This window comes from Oryza glaberrima, chromosome 10, assembly GCF_000147395.1.
Source record: "Oryza glaberrima chromosome 10, OglaRS2, whole genome shotgun sequence".
Lineage (NCBI taxonomy): Eukaryota > Viridiplantae > Streptophyta > Magnoliopsida > Poales > Poaceae > Oryza > Oryza glaberrima.
In genome coordinates, this window is record NC_068335.1 from 17796274 (window position 1) to 17817166 (window position 20893).

At 49.8% G+C, this 20893-nt stretch overlaps 4 protein-coding genes and 1 pseudogene across 5 annotated transcripts; 1 reads left to right on the plus strand and 4 right to left on the minus strand.

The window, feature by feature from the left end:
- Positions 1-127: 127 nt before the first annotated feature.
- On the minus strand, positions 128-3433 carry LOC127786044 (uncharacterized). The gene is made up of 2 exons (XM_052313369.1): positions 3309-3433; positions 128-2811 (listed from the first exon to the last, which is right to left on the minus strand). The coding sequence occupies exon 2, from the start codon at positions 2731-2733 to the stop codon at positions 205-207; it is 2529 nt and encodes an 842-aa protein (XP_052169329.1). The 5' UTR covers positions 2734-2811; positions 3309-3433; the 3' UTR covers positions 128-204.
- Positions 2905-5529, minus strand: LOC127786046 (pentatricopeptide repeat-containing protein At1g09820-like). 2 transcript variants are annotated; one of them, XM_052313371.1, is made up of 2 exons: positions 3643-5529; positions 2905-3479 (listed from the first exon to the last, which is right to left on the minus strand). In XM_052313371.1, the coding sequence occupies exon 1, from the start codon at positions 5380-5382 to the stop codon at positions 3646-3648; it is 1737 nt and encodes a 578-aa protein (XP_052169331.1). In that variant the 5' UTR covers positions 5383-5529; the 3' UTR covers positions 2905-3479; positions 3643-3645. The 2 variants fall into 2 exon arrangements, with proteins under 2 accessions (XP_052169331.1, XP_052169330.1); XM_052313370.1 differs by having other exon boundaries at positions 2910-3479; positions 3638-5527.
- A 1385-nt stretch (positions 5530-6914) lies between these two features.
- Positions 6915-10388, minus strand: LOC127786051 (uncharacterized). Its single transcript, XM_052313375.1, has 2 exons — positions 9073-10388; positions 6915-7980 (listed from the first exon to the last, which is right to left on the minus strand). The coding sequence occupies exons 1-2, from the start codon at positions 10006-10008 to the stop codon at positions 7945-7947; spliced, it is 972 nt and encodes a 323-aa protein (XP_052169335.1). The 5' UTR covers positions 10009-10388; the 3' UTR covers positions 6915-7944.
- Positions 10389-14727: 4339 nt separating this feature from the next.
- On the plus strand, positions 14728-17446 carry LOC127786045 (uncharacterized; annotated as a pseudogene).
- A 38-nt stretch (positions 17447-17484) lies between these two features.
- Positions 17485-20039, minus strand: LOC127786049 (uncharacterized). The gene is made up of 9 exons (XM_052313374.1): positions 19790-20039; positions 19570-19700; positions 19381-19466; positions 19156-19250; positions 18902-18998; positions 18651-18765; positions 18404-18558; positions 18189-18314; positions 17485-18028 (listed from the first exon to the last, which is right to left on the minus strand). Exons 1-9 carry the CDS (start codon positions 19969-19971, stop codon positions 17780-17782), a joined length of 1236 nt encoding a protein of 411 aa, XP_052169334.1. The 5' UTR covers positions 19972-20039; the 3' UTR covers positions 17485-17779.
- Between the last annotated feature and the right edge of the window lie 854 nt (positions 20040-20893).

Consider the following 20893-nt stretch of genomic DNA (forward strand, 5'->3'; position numbering starts at 1 on the left):
GCTTAAGAGGCAGATAAACTTTAGTTGAGTTATTTTGGGAGAGAATACTTTTTGGAACGGGAGAAAACCTTTTTAAGTGGAGTATAAGACAGACAATCCCGCCTAAACAGTATTTATTTTGCATAATAAATGAGACAAAATGGCTCCCAAATGATAAAATTAGGAGCTGCACACACCACATGTACTCCAAACTTTGTAGATTAATTAGTATTTCCCAGGGAGAGGGCAGACGAGGCTTTCTTGGCAGATAACGGGACAGAACCTGTACCTGAGTCCCTCATTGTCATGTCGAATATCAACACTGTAGATCGTCTCCAACGCCCTTGTCTTGGGGTCGTAGTAGCCCAGCGACGTGCCCGTGTTGAGCAGAATGCGGCCATCCACCGGATCAATGGCCATCGGCGAGGTCGTCTCCAACGAGTACTCCGGCGAGAGCTCGCCGATCTCTAGACGATACTCCACGGACCAAGCACCGTCGTCTTTCACCATCCACATGTCGATCGCGTCGGTGGCCGGGTCCGAGCAGGCTACGCAGAGAGCGCCATGGAGCTCAAGGAGGGTTATCCTGCTCTCGCCATGGCGATGGCAGGGTTCAATCTTTCGTTTTCGGTATTTGTTTCGAACGACCCTTTTTTGGTATTTCTTTGGGTCCCTTTCTCCGGGGGGTCCGATAGGACCGAAATTGAACCGTGGGAGACGGCATGGTGGGCCTTGGATGACCTCGAACTTGCGAGCTTCCATGTCGAACACCAGGAGCTCGCACGCCGCCGCGGCGGTGGAGCTCGGCTGCGGCCCGAATTTACGGTCCACCACCCAGTAGATTTTCCCGTTAGCATAGGCCGCCGGCACCTCCATGTCCGCGGCCCTCGGCGGAGATTCTGCAGGCTTCCATACCTCGTGGCCACCGACGAGCTGTGTCCGGCACCGCAGCTCGTAGGCCCGCGTCTCGAAGTTCCAGCAGTCGAGATGGACCGCCAAGTGCGCGCCGGTCGCCGCGTCGTAGCCGAGCGCCATGACGCCGTCGAACACTCTGTCGTCGTAGTCGTAGTCAGGAGGGCATAGCTCAACTTGGTAACCGGTGCAGGGGTTGAACAGGTAGTTCGTCCTACGGAAGGTCCCCAGGTTGAGCCCATGGCATGGCGGCGAACAGATGAACGAAGTAGAAGTACACATTCTTGGCCGGTTTCCGGAGATTATCAGGTCGTCAAGATCGGCGAATCCGGAGGCGTCGAGGTAGTCGCGAGGGGTGTCGACGACGAGCTTGATCCGGTGGTGTGTGGCGATCAGGTTGGAGTGGACGGCATGCGATCGGATGAAGCGGTTCGTGGTGACCATGGCGCGCCACTCCCTGCACACGAGGCTGAGATCCGACACCGTCCTCGCCGGCAGCAACTTGAGGACCTCCGACCAAGCCCTTGTCGCCGGCGACGAGAAGACGATCTCCTCCAAGGTGCGGCCCAAGGGCACGAGGCTCTCCTCGAATAGGCTTAGCTCTGGTGGATACTCACTCCTGAACCTGCAGGTGGCTGTGGTGGTCTCCGGTGAGAGATGAGTCTCCGCCGCCGTTGCGACGGCGTCCTCCGGATTGAGCAGAATCTCCGGCGGCGTTGCACTGGTGCCACTGCCGTTGAGGTCCACGCCGAGCACAACGCATTTATCTGTCTTGAAGATGATCTTCTTCTCGCCGTCGCCGCTGCCGTCAAGCATGGTGAGGGGAGCAATGCTCCACGGAGGATCCGGCCAATCCTCCGTGTCGACGCGGCAGAGTTGCTCCCACCGCGCCGCCTCGTGATCGCCATCTCGTAGCAGCCATAACACGTAGCTGCGCATGCTACATGCCTCTCGATAGTACGCGCACAAGCAGCCATCGAGCTCCGTCAGGGTGAGCTTACTGTTCCGATCCAAGGCCATGTTCGCGACCGGCAGCGGCGGCGGTGAGCCGAAAGTCTCGTCGCCGACGTCCAAGGTGATGACGTCCAAGCCGTCACGGCAGAGGAAGTAGAATAATCCGTTCAAGAACACCGGCGGGTCCGTCACCATTACCTTGACGTTGTGGTCGGCCGGCGCCGGCGGCTGCTGGGCGGTAGGTCTCCAGTACGCCGGCGCGTCGAGGACGAAGACCTCACAGAATGTCGCCGCCGCCTCAGGGTCATACGGTAGACTGAACAGCCGGACGACCTTGTACTCGCCGGTGGCCGAGCAGTAGCCGAGTCCGTACGACCAGTACATGTACCCCGGTGATCGGTATTTCCCGGACAAATTTGTTCCAAGGTGACGGTTGTTCTTCAATGGATACTTGGTGTCAGGAAGAGTGAGGAGTGCATTGGTACAAGGGTTGAGCACGAAGAAGCCGCGGCCATAGGAGTGGAAGAGGAACAACAGAACGAGGCCATGGAGAGGCTTGGTGATCCGAGAAAACCCTCCGGAGAAGCCATGGCGCATGAGCTTCTTGGCCGGACCACCGTCCTGCTGCCAAGTGTAGTAGAAGTGCTTGTCGGGGAGATCGTTGTCCACCGGCAAGCCCGTGTGGAAGAAGACCTTAAGCTGGCCTGGCCTGTTGGCTCGCCGGAGATGGAGCTGGACGAAAGGCGCCGACGAGAGCATGTCGCGCCATGAATGCGACACAGAGCGGAAGCGAGCCACCGGCTTGGCCGGCAGGTAGGAGAGGATACTGGAGAAGACGTCGTCGGGTAACCAAACCGAGCCAACGGCTTTCTTGTGCTCGACCGCCATTGTTGTGCTCGTGTGATGTCGTCCGGTATTTGATCAATCCTTAATAAATAGTACTAATACTGAGCCCGTGTTTGATACCTGGACGAAACAGAGGAGAAGACAACACGGAACGGGTTACAACTTTTGACGGCCGAGAGTCCAAATTAAACGTGATCAAATCCTGCACAAGTGCACCCAGCCACCCCTGTTGGGTTACTCTCGAACAAATCAGTAAAAACAGGTTGCCCAATAACTCATCTGCTTATCTACCCAGCATATTTCAGCTCATGCTTTAAGGGATTGATATCGATTTGGATGTCTATTGCACCATGATCTGGTCCGTTGATGGGATACGTTGATGGTTTGATCAAATAAATATGCCCTATTGCATTTCAATATTTCATATAAGCTGTTTTTTTTTCGAATCATTCGTACAGAGATGTAAACTCTAATCCATTCGTAACAGGTGAGGACATTGCTATTGCTGAGATTGCAATCTCTTCTGTCATTTGTATGGGCATTAACAATAGATGGGATAAGAAATTTACACAAGAGACCGTTAACTATCTGCAGTTACTTTGGTACGTTAGTCTTACCTAGACTAGATGCTCAATTGGCCAGAATCAAGGGGCCAGGCCCATCTTCAAAAGCCATGGTGAATACTAGCTGACCATCTCCATTATGAGCACAATCAGGTACTCCAGTTTGCCAGCATTGTTTCATTTACTTCCAATTGCGAATGCATGCTTGATGAAGGTCATAGATTCCTACAATAATCACAAAGTACAGAATTACCAGACCAAAACTAAGAGAACCTAAAAAAGTAAGGAGCGTCATTTCTCACTTAGAAAACAATTCAACATTTCATTGTATCAATCCTATGAATAACCAAGTAGTGCAAAGCTATATTAATATGAGAGCATACCATACTTCTCAGGATGATGCTGGGTTTTCAGAAGCTTGTGAGACAGTGCACCCTCTAATATCTGGTGTATAGCCTTTTTCCATCATCCCCTCTTTTATCGTTTCATAAGTGATCCCGTTTGGAACTAGACATTTGTCCAACATCTCATTGAGTAGATCATTAGCTTCATCCATCTTCCCTATCTGGCAGAAATACTTGATGAACACATTGTACGTAACCACATTTGCCCGTTTCCGACATTTTTCCATCCTGGTTCTAATTTCATAGGCAGACTTAATGTTACCCTTATCACAGAACCCCTGTATTATGGTATTGTAGGTCAGATGGTTTGGTTCCAATCCAACTTCCGACATTTCATCCAAGAGCTTTACAGCTTTCCGTACCTCACCTTTGCAGCACAAAGCACCAATAAGCACATTGTAAGTGACGACGTCTGCTTCAATACCTTTCTCCTTCATCTCATCCAGAAGGCCAGAAGCACTCCTCCAATCCCCACTGCGGCTAAACCCTGTTATCAAGCAATTATATGTTGTGACATTGGGACTGATCCCCTTCTTTGCCATTGCCTCCTTCACCGCCATTGCATCCTCCATTTTTCCGAGACGGCGATACCCATCGATCAAGATAGTGTAAATAACCACATCAGGTTCCACATTCCTCTCTGTCATACCATCAATCCAATCATTGGCATCTGCCATCATTCCCTTCTTACAAAACCCTTTCAGAACACAGCCAAAGGTGATTTCATTGGGTGACAGCCCCAAATCCTCCATCTCCTCCATCAGCTTCACCCCTTCCTCCACCTTACCCTCACTGCAGAGACCTGAAATTAGCGAATTATACGTCACGACGCTCGCAGCGATCCCCTGCTGCTTCATCTCCTCGAAGACTCTCACCGCGGCCGCAGTATTCGAGTTCTTGCAATACCCATTGATCAACACACCAAATGTAACTGCAGTCGGTGAGATCCCGGCTTCGACCATCTCCTTCAAAAGCATGTCGACATGGTACATGTTCCCAGCTCCACCCTTCTTGTAGTACCCATCGATGAGGCTATTGTAGGTGGCCACAGAGGGAGCCAGACCCCATGCCTTGATGTCCTTGGCGACATCGCCGGCTTTGCGGAGCTGGCCGATCCTGCAGAGGCCGGAGATGACGGTGTTGAAGGTGTAGATGTCCGGTGACACGCGCCGCCGCAGCGCGCTCCTGAACGCCTTCTCGGCGAGGTCGACCCGCTTGGCGCCGACGAGGCCGGCGAGAAGGGCGTTCACGGAGGAGGTGGAGGGGCGGTGCCGCGGGTGGCTCTCCCCGGCGAGGAGGAACGCGTCGTACGCCCTGAGGGGCTTGGATGCCCTGGCGAGGGCGAGGACGAGCATGTCGGCGATGAGCGGCGTGGATGCGGACGCGGACGCGGACGGGGAGGGGAGAGCGCGGAGGATGGATGCGGGGGAGTGGAGGCGCGCCGCGGCGAGGACGTGGAGCTCGGAGCGGAGGAGGGGGTAGAGCCCCTTGGAGGCGAGGCGGGCGAGGAGGAGCCCGTGGAGCCGGAGCGGGAGCGGCGCGCGGAAGTGGGCGCGCGACCACCGCGCGAGGGAGACGAGGTCCGGGAGGGGAGGCGGCGGCGCTGTGCGGAGGAGGAGATGGAGGAGTCGGTGCGCGGCCGCCGCGGTCGCGGCGCCGGTGAGCGCCTGCACGCGGCCGAAGCGGCCGGCGGCGAGGTGGCCGAGCAGCGTGGCGAGCGGCATGGAGAGTTTGCGGCGCCGGCGACGCCTATTGGGGAGAGTAACATGTTGTTTTCAGGACTTGAAAAGAAACATAATTGTTGCGAATGTTAGGACATGATTACATGAATATACATTTTTCTTAAGCTGAGTGACATGTTCATATAGGTAGAAATAAGGAGTACCAACTGTTTGCAGCCCCATCCATTCTCTATGGCATCGGCTGTCCATCGAGATTTATGTTGGGAGTATGTATTCCATATGTATTTTGATTTTATGGTGGTTGTAGTGGTGGCGTGAGGTCCAATGGATGTTAGAAAATGTTTGCACAGAATCATCTGTGATGAGCATCTTGTTGTCGGTGTGGAACATTTAGGTTGTGGCTGTGGGTTCTCCTCGTAGTGGTAGTGGAGATATTGTTCGGGGATTCCAAAATGGATAGACGGTGGTGTGATTGTTTGGTTCTCATTTGCTAAGGTTTCCCAAGGTTGGTTGAATGCGTGAGAGAAACGAAGATTCCTAACTCGTAGGATTTCATCAACATATTTGTTTATTTGATATATCTGGCACATTTTTTATTTGAGGCCAGATCATCTTAATTTTGTTGCAATATCCCTGTAGATTTGATTCGAGGACTAGAGTAGTGCACTTTCAAGATTTTCGTTTTTGTGGTATCTATTAAAAATAGTCCCTTTGTAGTATCCATTAAAAATAGTCCCTTGAACAGAATTTCCCTAAATACTGCTTGTGTCCATTATCATGCCTAACATCTATAGGCTACAATGAGATGGTATGTTCCATGTTCATGAGGCACATGAATCTTGGCGAGTGGTTTAAATGGGCATACGAATCTTGATGCATGAGGGATGTGGTACATAAAGGTTGGATTGGCAACGGGTTGCACAAAATCGACTTCCTCCTATAGGTGTGTTTTAAACAGCTAGGAAGCACATATTATTTTGGCCACTCTTTTATAACTATGATTTTCTTAGAAACTTTCACATCAGCATTGCTTGAACAACCTCTTATCGTTTGCTCTATGATTGATAAGCCGTTGTAAATATAAACGAAGCGAAAAAATAATTCATAAACACAAAACGTGTCCTTAACGATTTAAAAACTAATGTTGAAGAATAAACTACAATAAAGAAAAACTTAAAATCAACTCTACAATTAAGTTTAAAATTTAAAGAGTAAATTTCACAAAATTATAGGTATTTTGATCAAAATATCACAAAACTACATATTTCAGGTGTTGTATCACAAAACTACAGATTCAAGGCGTTGTATCATAAAAAACATATTTAATATTGAAGTTATCACAAAACTACATATTTTAGAGTTTAAATCCCTAGCATCATTGTTATGTTGGTGCTATAAACATTATTTGTGACTAAATTGGTTCTAGATTTGTAGTTTTGTGATAATTTTGTTACTAAAATATGTAGTTTTATGATACCCCCATCTTAAATGTGTAATTTTATAATAAATTTAATATTAAATCTAGTTTTATAATACACCAAGTTAAACTTATAGTTTTGTGATAGTTTAGTCACAATATATGTAGTTTTGTGAAATTTTCTCAAATTTAAAATTCTAGTTGCGGCTGATAAGCCAACAAGCCCGTGTTCGATCATTCCATTAGAATTAAGGTATCGACGATCAACTGGTCTGGGCCGGCATGAGCCATAGGACCGCCATTTGATTATATCTCAGCTTTAATGGAGGGAAAGGGCAAAATAGATATTCAATTGAAGGAAAATAACAATATCAAAAATATGCACACGAAAGTTCTTGTTCCAGAATTGTTTCTTCCACGAAAGAGTCATAGTCAGGCTTCAGTAGCAGTAGCACCGTTTGCACCTCTTTGCAAGGTTGTTATTTGCTTCAGCAGATTCTTGAGCACCAACATGTCCTTGCCTTGTATGCTGCAACAAAGCCTTGCCTGTATGCGGCTCTTGTGATATTCGGCTTCGTTCGTTAACCTGGCTGAACCACCGTACTTAAATTCTCTACTTTTGTATGAGATATGACTTCAGGCTGCAGGATAATGTTCCTGGTAGAAGAGCTTGATCCACAAATCTCTGATGAACTCGAAGTGTGACTGGATGCCCATCCCAGTTTGAGCTGATGTTCCATCTATTATTCTCTCCGGTTCCACAAATCCTAACCAAAAGATCAACTGAGGACAGTGTTTTGCCATTCAGAGCACCCACCTGAAGACTTAGGCCCCTTCTATTTGAAGTTACTGATGGCTGAGAACTAACTGGCTATTGAGTATTGAGTTTTAAACGTTTGCACATTCTATTTCTCCCTCTCCTTTTTCCTTTTCCTTTTTTTTCTCTCCCTCTCTTCTTCTACTCATGTAATTTTGTAACCGTCCATTTATATCAAATGAAATGGCTATAAGGTAGAGCTGGTTCTACCTTCTTATGACAAAAAAGTGTTGACCCAAAGTTTGCACACAGAGGGTGGTGCCCCAGCAGCACCAGCTCTTCCAGACTTCCAGTCCATGTAGTAACAGAAACTCTCATGACTTCTGAGCATTTCTAGTAGTAGGAGTCATGCGGATGAATAGTTTACCCATCAGTGAGATTGAGAATGCTGCATAGCCAGTGCATTCTGCAAGTCAAAGTCAAAATAGTTAGGTCTAGCAATTTCAGCACTTTGAAGATAGAAATGGTGTTGACATAACGGAATTTGAACTCTGAATAATGATTGAACGTCGATCCTTGACACATGCCATATCACACGTACATGCTAAGGAGGAACCATATCAAAATGCGCAAGCTTTGCCAAAGGCAACTACAGAAGCAACCAGTATTGGATATAAGACAAGGGAATTAGTTTAGTAGTAGCACAGCATCCTGGTCACCTTGCTTACCTATGCCATGTATCTAAATGAAGCATTTGACAAAACTAAAGCCATCATAGTGAGATTATGAATTTGCAACAAGAAATACTTCTAAAGTTATAATAGTTCGGTCCCTAAACAAATACAAGTGCCATGAACACATGAAAATGATTTTGCGTTACTGCAGTTCCCTCAGAAGCCACCCTTCAGTTCAGTGGATGAACAAAAGAAAAACCCAGCTCCAACAAGGTATTTAAATATATAGAATTACAGATAGTTTGATAAGGAGCTGGAATGACATTTTAAAAAATTCATGAATTCCACCGAACCAAAGTGGTCGTCAGTGCAAGACAAATGCAGGTCAATGCTCATGAATCATGGTTTCATGGTTTACTGAAAATAGAGGGAAGTTTCCTTCCCTTCCGTTCCTGTCAGAGAGGACAGAATACAACGACTGCCAGATCAAGAATGAACCATTGGGCACCTAAATCGTTTTTCATGTTTAAAGAAACATCAGAAAATAATATAATTAGGCGATAGAACATTATATTCACAAGTGCAGATTTATCAATGTGGTTCATTAAGAAGCTCACAAACTGAATTTCAGTAAGCAACTGCCTTTCTTCAATTCTATATCTCCATGGTTTAATGACTGTAAAATGCTAGTTCCTTATACAGCAACGCACTTGAATATCAAACCATTATTTTAAAATTAGAACTGTTCCTATATATGTGACACAATATAAAGTATAAGAAAACTACAAGGCGTATAGAAAAAATAACATTAATCTTTACTTAACCTGAGTGTCATCAAATAAAAAAAATAAAATTATAGTACATAGTACAGGATCAAATAATACCTTTGTTGGCTTCCTTTGCTTGAGTTTCACCTTAACTTCAACCCCATTATCAATAATTGCACGCAGCACAACCTCAATCTTCCCTTCAATCCTATCTCCTTTCCTTGGTGTATAAATCGCATTGTGAATATCATCCTCTATTGCACGTTTTGCAAGCAATGCCCCAACCGCTGCACACGCCTTCATACCTTTCCTTGAACCGACATCAAACTTCATGTCCTTTGATATGGAGTGCGCGACTGTGACAACCCTGCTGCTCACTCGGTGCACAAAGCAAGCACGAACGGACCCCTTGGTGACATGTATGTCCAGACAGAAAGGGTGGTGGTAAGGATCCGTCATCTGGTTAAATGTTGGCACCCGATCCCTCTTTGCCTCAACTACATCCTCCTCACGCACTGTATACTTCGTTTTCAGCTTTGGGAGCTTCACAGAAGCGGATTCATCAGGATCCACCTTCTTGGATTCCTTTGGATTCTTTACATTGCCTTTTTCTCTCTTCCGCCTGTGGCGCAAGGACACATTGTTCTCCTCAAACTCCTTGGAACCCCTGTCCAACTTGTAGAACAGCTTCTTACGGTGCCTCATGTCATCTATCTCATCTTCAGAGTCATGCACTTCTCCATCCTCATGTTCTTGAAAGTCATCAGGGCACCCAGTTTTCGGTGCATGGTCCATGGACAGGTCGAAGGATGCGGGCCAGAGGTCGGAGTCGACCACGTCAATTTGGAAGCGATTGCCAAGGGGGTTGGCATTTGAGCAATGGAAAGTTTGCGGCATCTGGATTTGCCCGGTGGAGTGGCGAGGCGGCGCCGAAGGCAAGGCTTTGTGTCCGCGGTCAGAAATGCCTCGGCAGAGAACGAGCATATTCGAGAGCGGCGGCGGCGGCCGAGACGCGAAGCGCCGCGCTTGGAGAAGCAGCTGTCGGAGCGACATTTCGACAAACACCCCACGGGCGAACCTTTTCTTCAGCACGGGCACCGACGGGCTCGCCGGACTCTGGCCCTCCTGGCTGGCTGGGGCGCAGGAAGAGAGGAGGAGAGCCGCGCCCGAGGACGACGTGCTGTTGGCCGGTGAACCGCGACGGCGGCAGCCTTGACGCGTGAAGCCTTGCCTGCCTCGCCGCTCGAGTAGTGGTGCCTCTCCGACCGCGTGTGGAAGGCGGCCACGCCTCCGCGGGCCAGACGGCGAGGGCGACTGCCCCGGCTAGCCGCAGTGAGTCGATGGCGCGATCCAAACCTCGGCGGCGCAAGGAAGCCGCGGCGCCCCGGCGTACGTCGGCGGCAGGCCGGCAGAGGGGAGCAGGGGAGACGGAGTGGCGGTGTTGGGCCTGATCGAGACGAGATGGCTCTGTTGTAGTAGCAGTTGGGCTGACCCATACCAAAAATAAATAAGTCCATTTTGCCTCCCTCATCTCTTTCCGTTGATTGAATCGCCTCCCTTAACCGCAAAACCGGGTATAATACCTCCCTTATCTATCAAAACCGGTGCAAATTAACTCCTATGATGGTTTAGAAAGCGTTTCTAAAGGGTGGGGCCCACATGCCAGTGAGATAGGAAAATATACAGTGGGCCCCACATGTCAGGTCTTTCTCTTTCCCCACGACCCTACCTCTCCCTCCTCTCTTATGTCGTCCCTCCCCGCCGACCCCGTGGCTGCGGCTATGCACGCAGGGATTCCGTCGGCATCGATGTCAGTGGCAGGGTCGGCGTCCAAGACAGGCGTCTTCGTGCGGTCGTTCGTCCAAGAGCTGTCAAGTTTCGGGGAGGAGGACGCGAAGCCGAGCAAGCACGATGCAAGGGAGGGAACGACGGGTAGGATGATGACCAGCGGAGGAGGAGAAGCTCGTAAGCGCCCGAGCGAGCACGAGGTAGGAGAGGGACTGACGGGCGGAAGGATGGCCGGCTGCGGAGGAGAAGCTCGTTGGCGGCCGTGCAAGCACAAGGCAGGGGAGGGACCGACGGGCGGGACCGCGGGAGGATGGTTGGCTGCGGAGGAGAAGCTCGTCGGCGGCCGCGCGAGAACGAGGCAGGGCGAGTCAGCGATGGTGACGAGTCGGACCCTGGGAGGGCGACGATGGCGGTTACTATGATGCCACAGGCCACCAATGGTGGAGCACATAGAGGAAGAGGTGACAATGCCAATCCAGGAGTGAAGCAAGTAGAGGTTGGGGATGTCAGCCTCGGTGTGGTACTTGCACACAGCATAGATGCTGAGGCCGCCGAGGGCGAGGGCGACGGCGACGGCGTGCAGCAGCATGTGCCCAGGTGCGTCTTCTTCCTGGCATCCCTGTTGATGCTGCTTATCATTGGGAGGGAGCGCCGGAGCGGTAGGAGAGAATGGCCTAATGGTGAGGTCCCGGAGCGCGAGCCTCGAAGAGGGACGGGGGCGGCGAGCCGGCGACGAGGAAGCGTGCCCCAGTGGTGGCTGCGTGGCGCGCGCCTAGCCTTAGTCACAGGATCGGCAGGAAGGGGATGAGAGAGAAAGAGAGGGAGAGAAGAGGGGGAGGGAGAGGTGGGGGAAGGAGAAAGACCTGACATGTGGGGCCCACTATATATTTTTCCTATCTCACTGACATGTGGGCCCCATCTGTAGAAACCGCTTTCTAAACCACTATAGGAGTTAATTTGCACTGGTTTTGATAGATAAGGGAGGTATTATACCTGGTTTTGCGGTTAAAGGAGGTGATTCAATCAAGGGCAAGAGATGAGGGAGGCAAAATGGACTTATTCCTACCAAAAATAACCGCAATTCCTTTTTTGGAAAAAGTACACCAAAGGTCTCTCAACCGGTCATTGAGTTACAAAATCATCCCCTAACCGTAAAACCGGTGACATCTCTCAACTTACAAAACCGTTCACTTTAGGTTCTTCGGTGGTTTTGACCCCAATTTTATCCGACGTGATGGTTGAGTCAGCGTGGGCCCCATATGTCAGGTGTCCACGTCAACACCTTCTCGAGGTCAGCTTGTCAGGGTGTCCGCCGACGCTCTCTTCGTCCCCGTCCCCGTTCTCGTCCGCTGGTCGCACGCTCCCGCTCCTCCTCTTCCTCGCGGCTCGCGGCCTCGCCTTTCTCTACCCATTCGTGCCCATCTCCTGCGTGGTCGAGCTATGTCTCGACCGTTCCTGCATCAACCCGCTGAGGTTGAGAACTGAGAAGGGAGGAGTGGGGGCGACACAGCAGCTCGGTGTGTGCCATGGGTGGAGGCTGTGACGGCTGCTCCATATTTGCGTGCAGATGACGTGACATAGGCGCTCCTCCTCTTCCTCGCGGCTCGCGGCCTCGCCTTCCTCTACCCATTCGTGCCCATCTCCTACGTGGTCGAGCTCTGTCTCGACCGCTCCTGCGTCAACTCGCTGAGGTTGAGAACTGAGAAGGGAGGAGTGGGGGCGACACAGCAGCTCGGTGTGCACCATGGGTGGAGGCTGTGACGGCTGCTCCATGTCTGCGTGCAGGTGACGTGACATAGGCACTCCTTTCCCTAGGGGCGGAGCTATGTATAGCTAGCTAGGGGGTGTCCAGGAACCCGGTTATAGCTATAGTTTATCTTTTTTCACCATATATATACCCCCATCAGTTTAAAGTTAGACACACGTATCAAGTTAAATTTGATTCAGACCAGAGTAAAGTAAGTGAGTGGAACCCCCTCATTTTGTTCCGCCCCTAGCTTTCCCCGACGCGGTTGCTTGCACGGATCCGCGACGTGTACGTGGCCTGCATGCTCGCGGTGTCGAGGACGGCGTCGGCCATGGTGTTGCCCGACGCGCGGGCCGGGAGCAGCTGTGGCTAGGCGTGTGCCGCGCCGGAAGCATCTCTCGGCGAAGAAAACTCCGAACCCCTCTCCTCCCCCGAAAATACGACGGAAGAAAAAGTCCACATCGCGGGTCGGACTCGCACATCAAACTCCGATCCCTCCCTGCCCCCGCTTGAGAAAACCGAAAAAAGGCCGATCATGTCAGAACTAACCGTGAGTTCGTCTGAATTCTCATCGCAACTCATGCAGACGTCTTGAAGGTGCTCTCTCGCTAAAAAAAAAAAGGAGAAATGGTTGAGTCGATTTGTAGTTTGGTTGCAGCCTTGAATTGAAGGGGAGATTGTCTGAATTTCTGCATTGCCAAAAAGTTCGACACATTACTGCAACAGCTCAAAGGAATGGAATGCAGAGGCTCGACTGAGCATTCGATCGATATATTTCTGAGCGCAGAGGTGAAATGTTCTTATGTGTGTGGCTCTGGTTACAGAACAGGCTGGAATTGTTGAGGCTTTGTAATTATGTCGAAGGTATAGTATAATAGTCTGCGCTGGAGGAGACAGGCACTAATCACTTTTAACCTTCATCTCAAGATTGTCGAGAAACTTTATCTTCTCTGCTCGTTGCACGCTCAATGAGGTTCAGTTAATCAGTTACGTTCATCATCGTTACTGAACTCTCTCGCAAAAATAAACAATAAAAAATAGAAAAGGAAGAAAAATGTATGCACCGTCCAATTTGACGTAAAAGATTAATCTCTAATCCCTCAATATAGGAAATACAGTACAGGAAAAAAAAAAAAAGGCATCCACACGCTGACACGCAGTCTCAATGTCCGTCGTTGCAGGTAGATTCAGTACGCGTACCAACCAAAGCTTCGTCGAGATAATGCATGCTCCAGTAATTAAATCACGGACGAACAATCGAACAGGCAGTATCTGGTCAGCCCTGTTGAGTTCTCTGAGTTGCCAAGAAACTCTCGGATATATACGCCCTCTGCCATTGCTAGGGAGATTAAAACTCTCGGATCGCTTGAAAATCGAAAAAATACGAAATCCCGCCCGATCGAATCGTGAATTCTCATCAGCCATATAACTCTCTTTGTATAAGCACGTACGTAATCAGAACTTGGGAGATTTTAAATTAACCTAAAAAATTGACCCTTGCACGTCGCTGATTAAAACTCCAACCCACTTTGTGCATTGGAAATCGTTTGTTCCGTTCTCGCCACGACGTCCTCGTAGTATTATGCTACCAAGTGTCCTAAACAGACGGAACTGCCTAATCATGCGACAGATTTTCTAGCCTCCTATCATGTAGATTTTTCAAGCCATAGGATAAACATTTAACAGCTAAATTTAATCTCATCTATTTAAATTTAGAGAGTAACTATTAAAAAAAAGTTGGCATGTATTTATATTGTAAGTTCCTAAAATTACATATGTAATTTTAGTGTATTTATGATGTAAGTCATAAAATTACATATGTAATTATAATGTAAGCACGATGTAATTAGTAAGCGTGAATCATAAACAAAGTAGCAGTAGAAAACACTGCTCAAATACAAGGAAAAAAAGCAGATGTGTGTTTCGAAATTGAACGGTAAATATGTGGGACCCACAGAACGCAACAACAAAGTCCACAGAACGCAACAACAAAAGCCCGGTCCATCTCAAAGTCCACAGCCGTGTCTGACTTTGCTCAATCCAAATGCAGCACGAATTATAAACAGAGATGAATGGTCAAAAAAAGTAAAAGATTTACCACCCTATTCTCTGTCAACATAGCATTAGCGATTCCGTAAACAGATTCGCTCGCGTCCTGTCTGCATAAGTCGTGTCACGTCGCGCCGTACGGTGCCACACGTGACGAGTTGAATCGTTGATCCACCTCATCTCCAACAATGGAGTCGCTGCCGGAGGACGTCCTCCTGGAGATCTTCTCCCGCCTGCCGGCCAGGTCGGCCGCCCGGCTCCGCGCCATGTCGCGCTCGTGGCGCGCCGAGCTCTCGTCGCCGTCCTTCGTCGACCTCCACCTCCGGCGAGCCAACACGACGGCGCCGCCCAAGCTCTTCTGCTGCCCTTGCGACGACAAGCTTATGCTCGCCGATCAGTGGTGCCTGTACGATCTGCAGCTCGGCGGCGGCCCTGGGAGGGAGCTCGTGCGCGGCGGCGAGTTCGGCGACGTGTTGCCTGCTCCTCTCACCAAGCCTCTCCGTGGCCTCGTCTTGGTCATGTGCTACGGCAGGAACGGCGTCTACGTCTGCAACCCTTCCACCGGCGGCGAGGCGCTCGCCCTCCCCGACACCGAGCTGCCGTCGAAGGCGACGTTCCGGCCGTCGTTGGGACCCGGGCCACCGTACTACCGCAACGTCGCGTACGGCCTCGGTTACTGCTCGGCGGCGAAGGAGTTCAAGGTCGTCCGCATGTTCAGCGAGGGCCACTACGAGGAGACGGCGACGAGATGCGAGGTGTTCGTCCTCGACTCGCCGGCGTACTGGAGACCTGCCGCCGGGAAGCCGCCTCCGGCGTGCATCGTCGAGAACACCGGCGTGTTCTTGGACGGGTTCGTGCACTTCCTCTGCAGTGACGGTGGTGGTATGGTCAGTTTCAACGTCGCCGATGAGAGCTTCGGCTCGCTGCCGGCGCCACCGCCGTTGGCGGCGGCGGTGTACGGTGTGGCGGATTGGCGGATAAGGGAGAGGATGACGGAGCTGGACGGGTGCTTATGCGTGTGCCAATATGCTTGTGGAAGCGATGGCCATGGGCCTTGTCGTCTATGGCTGCTCCGGCGGCACGGTGGCGGCGACGAGACGGCGGCGCGGTGGGAGAAGCTCTGCTGCATCGACCCGATCCCATGGCCTTCGCGCTCGATCGTGCCGCTATGCATGTACGGGGAGAAGATCTTGATGCGGACGGGGCGAAGCGTGGTGTTCGCCGTGGACGCCGCCGCCTGCGGCGGCGGCGCACCGGAGATCCTGTTCCGGCCGGACGAGCACGAGGCCACCGCCGGCGAGTTCGAGGACACGCAGTTACCGGCGCTAGGCCTGTACGAGGAGAGCCTCGTGCCCGTGGGCCGCACCCGAGGAGATCGTCTTCTCGTCGGCGGCGACCAGGGCTTGGTCCGACGTCCTCAAGTGGCTGCCGGCGAGGACGGTGTCGGAGCTCAGCGTCGTGTGCAAGGCGTGGCGCGCCATGGTCACCACCGACCGCTTCATCCGCTCGCACGCCGTCCACGCCAACATGGCGGCGAGAAGACCGCGGATCAGGTTCGTCATGGACCCCGTCGGCGGTGTACCCGCCGACATTGATCGTCACACTGACGAGATTCACGAGCCAGACATCTCCCCCAAGCCGTTCGTCTGCTCCCAGCCCTGCCATGGCCTCAACGTCGGCAGCTTCTCCGACGTCCTCGATTTCGTCTGCAACCCCATCATGGACTACCACGAGGAACTTCCACTAATCGAAAGCGACGACGACTATGACGACGACGGCGACGACGACATCTTCTACGGCCGCATCGCGCTGGGGTACGACGAGGAGGTAGGCGACCACGTGGTGGTGCGCCTCGCCTACACGGAGAACAACCCGGAGACGCGGAGCTACAAGCTGCAATGCCGCATGCGCTACGTCAAACGGCGGGAGTGGTCTCCCCAACCAATCCCGCCGCCGCCGCGGCCGGTGGCCTCCGCGACGCCGGCGTACGCCAACGGCAAGATCTACTGGCTGGTCGACCCAGCGCTCGGCCCTGCATCAGCCACCACCACGACGCCGCCGACGTCGGCGTGCGAGCTGGTGGCGCTCGACTGCCGCAACGCCGTCGCGCGCCACCACTACGACGTCGTGCGGGGGCCGCCGATGCCACCGTGCGGCCGCGTCTCCGTCCTCCGGCTCCACGGCGCGCTCTGCGTGGCGTGCTCGGACCGCGACGCGAACGCCATAGACGTGTGGGCAATGCAGCAGGGCGCCGGCACCGCCGCCGGCGACGCCGTCTGGTCCATGGTGTACCGCATCGAGCTCGCCGGGTACTCGCCGGAGTACACGTCGGAGAAGACGACGGTGATGGGCGTCGACCCGACGAGCGGGCGCATCCTGCTCAACACGGAGCAGTCGCTGGGTTACTACGATCCCAAGACGGGGGAGCTGGAGACGATCTACCGTGTCAGAAGGATGTACCAGGAGGCAAATGATGGCAGTGGTGCATGGTGCGATGGGAGGTTCTGTGCGGTTGTCTGTGAAGAGAGCCTGTTTTGGTATCCGGTCTGGAGGGATTATGCTCAGTAAGTCCAAGGGAAACATGCAATGACAATGAGTTGTAAATTATCTTTTTCTTGAGTAACTAGTCAAAGCTTTCACTGACCATTTGAGATAGGTTTAGAATCAGCAATGAGCTAGGTAGATGAGAATGGACTTTTAAACTCTTCGAGAGGATAACCTTGTATATAACCTTATTTCTTATATGACATCAAATAGTTATTTTAAATATTTAAACTTGCATGTTTGTGAAATAATATATCATTTAATCTATCTTGTTATTTTTTAAAAAAAATCATAATTATTTAAATAACATGTAAATAACAGGAGAGAATATCCTCTCCAGAGTCTGAATCATTGTCCCTGGTGTCCCTGGGTAGATAGGAATTATAGAATCACAGCACTTTTCGTAGTCTAGTTTGTTTTTTCAGATATGATCTTGCACGTTTGTGTAATGGTAGATGACAAGATTATGTGCTATATGATTTTTTTTCAGAATTTTTAAGAACTGTTTGGATCGCATAAAAAATGAAGGCAACCCATTTGGGCTTAAACACTTACCAGGATAGTCATCTTCTGACTTAAATGTTTACTGATACTACGGTCGAATAAAACAAACTTCTACCCTGCAACTTGAATACTTGATGGTTCCCCAAAAATTAAAGCAAAATAACATTTGGAACGCAGATACGATAGCTGTGATCAAGGAGAGGTGGCTGATGCAGTCTGACCAGCTTCTCCATCATCAGTAGGTCTCAATAACCTTGTATCACTGGCCGCTAGCTTCCTCATCTTCTCGGCAGCAGCGTTTAGGGTGTCATTGCTCTTGCAAAACGCAAACCTGACATACCGGTGATGGTAGCTTGGGTCGTCGGTACTTGAGTGGAAGAATCCCCGACCAGGCACGGCCGCCACACCAGCATTTTTTATCAAGTTTGTCACGAAATCCATCTGCATTGCACCAATTGCGTTAGACAACAGCTGGTCATTTTATTCATTCCAAATGCTTCAATAATTCTCAGATAATTGTGGTATTTTCCAAGTCACAGTATTGAAGTTCCGTAAGAAGAAGAAATTCACATTCTTTAAAAAAAATGAATAAGAGACTCACATCTGAAAGTTGCCATGACCTTGGAAGCTCAACAAATACAAAGATCGAGCCTTGTGGCTTGAAGCTAATGCGGAAACCAAAATCAGTAAGCATCTGAAGGATGAAGTCTCTTCTCACCGTGTAGTCCTTCCAAAGTAATGACAGTTACATCATATGAGCTATCTTAATTTTGATAGAACCATAGTAAATTGGTATAACTGGAGGGCAAGTATCACCTGTTTCAAGGATGAATAGAAGTCTGGTGGGCTTGTTAACGCAACCAACGCAGCTTCTTGGAATGGTGCAGGGGCTGAATCAGTTAGCTTGACATGGATGTTTCTTATTGCTGAGGCGATATTCGCTGGAGCACAAGCCCATCCAATTCTCCAACCTAGCCAGTTTAGACAACAGAATCTTCATATGTCCCAAACGTCTCACAAGTAGTTAATTGCATTGCAGTGTGCAAACTTGAGTTATGCTCACCAGTTACGCTGTAAGTTTTTGACAGTGAGGAAGTAATGATGGTCCTTTCTTGCATTCCTGGAAGAGAAGCCAATGAGATATGCTTGTTCTCATCGTAAGTAATGTACTCATAAACCTGGAAGATATTCAGATATATTTAGAAGATAGAGAGAGAGAGAGAGAGAGAGAGAGAGAGAGAGACTGATGAAAATTTCTTCCATAGGTTTATCAATAAATGCTGATTAAGTCTTTACAGCTCGTCACAGTCCTACCTCATCAGTTATTGCAAAGCAGTCCATTTTCTGACAAGCTTGAGCAATGATAAGCAATTCCTCTTTGCTAAAAACCTTTCCTGTTGGATTGTGCGGGCTGCAGTTGTGAGATTTAGCCATGTCACAAGTCAAAGAAATTATGCAGTTCCCATAAGAAAATGTGTTCTCCACATACAGCTCAAATTACCGAGACACATTCCATCGTTATATTTATAAAAGCTTATTCTCCTCGAATACTGAGGGGAATCAATCACCTATTCAAGACCACTGCCTTTGTCCGGTTTGTAAATGATTTCAAAAATTTATCTTCATTCAAAGTCCAAGAAGGTGGATCCAATGGCACATACACCTAACATGTATATACAGGGATACATAAATGGCTAACTAATTTCCGGTAAAAGATGTACCATTCTTGTAGATAGATAGTACCATATTCTTCTAGATAGGAAAAGAATCTAGCAGTTAAAGAAAAGACTTACAGGGACACCTCGGGCTAGTTCAATGCACGTTTGATATGTTTCAAAAGCTGGATCAAAGAGCAAAACTTCATCCCCCTGATCAATTACTGCATCAAAAATCGTCTTAATTAAGCATCACCAATCCAATGGCAGTGTGGCTCATACAGAAAAATCACTGAATGCCATTCGGTTGCAGCAGTGGTGTACTACTTGCAAATATCGCTGCAGCAAACGCCTCAGACTGGCCGCAGCAAACGGCGAAGTCGGTGAGAGGGTCGACGCGGAGGCCGTGGCGCCGCTTCATCGTCTCCGCGAGGACGTCGCAGATCCCCTGCACATGCCTTGGGTAGAGCACCAAGCACGCGTTGATGTCACTAGGCGTGGTTAAGTGGAATGGCGCTCGCGAGGGGAGGGGAGAAGAGGGGTTAACCTGTACTGGTTGAGGTCGGCGGCGATGGCGGCGGCGGCGGCAGCCTTGACGTGGGCGGGGGCGGGGAAGTCGGGGAAGCCCTCGGCGAGGTTGACGGCGCCGACGCGCTGCGCCAGGTGGGAGAGCTGCTGGATGGGCGATGGCGCCACCCGCCTCGACGCCGCCGACAGCTTCGCCTCCATTGCTCTTGCTCGCCGAGCTCGCGTCGCGGGCGTTCTGGATAATTCAGCAAATTTATTTTTTTTCTACAGTTGTACGCCTCCGTTGCCGTTGAGCCGCTGACAATTCAGCAAATTTATTTTTTTTCTCGTTAATATGTATTACGGCTTACGAAGTAGTTCCCAACTTTTCCTTCAAACTTCTAACTTTTCCGTTACATCAAAACTTTTCTACACATAAACTTTTAACTTTTCCGTCACAGCATTCCAATTTCAATCAAACTTTTAATTTTGGTGTAAACTAAACACACCCTAGAGTAATGCCCTTTTTAGTTTTTTGCGTGACACATCGGATATACGGACACATATTTTAAGTATTAAACGTAGTCTAATAACAAAACAAATTACAGATTACGCCTGTAAACTGCGAGACGAATTTATTAAGCCTAATTAATCCGTCATTAACAAATGTTTACTGTAGCACCACATTGTCAAATCATGGTGCAATTAGGCTTAAAAGATTCGTCTCGCAATTTATACACAATCTGCGTAATTAGTTTTTTTTGTCTATATTTAATACTCCATACATGTGTCCAACATTCAATGTGACAGAGTGAAATTTTTTTGTTTGGGAACTAAACATGGCCTAAGGTGTTTGACCCAAGTTTGCATCAAGATCGAGAATTACGAGAGATTTCGTCCAAGTATGTATGAAATGTATATGCTGCTTTGTAATATGAGAACGGAGTGGAAGGCTTTGTTGAGGGAGGCCGCCGCTTGCCGGTTTTCACAGCCAACACGCCGGTGCCCATCTCGCAAACCACTCGTTTATCTTGGTATTACAGAATATCATCGTATTGGCTTCTTAGATTATGTTCAACAGGTGGAATCTTAGTAAAATAACTTTTACGCTAAGGAGCTTGAGATGGTGAACCACATCCTCCTT

Excerpts from the sequence above, each read along its gene's own strand:
- LOC127786044 (XM_052313369.1), bottom strand. The coding sequence starts at position 2,733 with ATGGCGGTCGAGCACAAGAAAGCCGTTGGCTCGGTTTGGTTACCCGAC.
- LOC127786046 (XM_052313371.1), bottom strand. The coding sequence starts at position 5,382 with ATGCCGCTCGCCACGCTGCTCGGCCACCTCGCCGCCGGCCGCTTCGGC.
- LOC127786051 (XM_052313375.1), bottom strand. The coding sequence starts at position 10,008 with ATGTCGCTCCGACAGCTGCTTCTCCAAGCGCGGCGCTTCGCGTCTCGG. Across the intron at positions 7,981-9,072 it reads AGCAAAGGAAGCCAACAAAG|AATGCACTGGCTATGCAGCA; the intron begins GTATTATTTGAT and ends TTTGACTTGCAG.
- LOC127786049 (XM_052313374.1), bottom strand. The coding sequence starts at position 19,971 with ATGGAGGCGAAGCTGTCGGCGGCGTCGAGGCGGGTGGCGCCATCGCCC. Across the intron at positions 19,251-19,380 it reads AACTAGCCCGAGGTGTCCCT|GTGTATGTGCCATTGGATCC; the intron begins GTAAGTCTTTTC and ends TATACATGTTAG. Across the intron at positions 18,315-18,403 it reads TCTATTCATCCTTGAAACAG|GACTACACGGTGAGAAGAGA; the intron begins GTGATACTTGCC and ends TTACTTTGGAAG.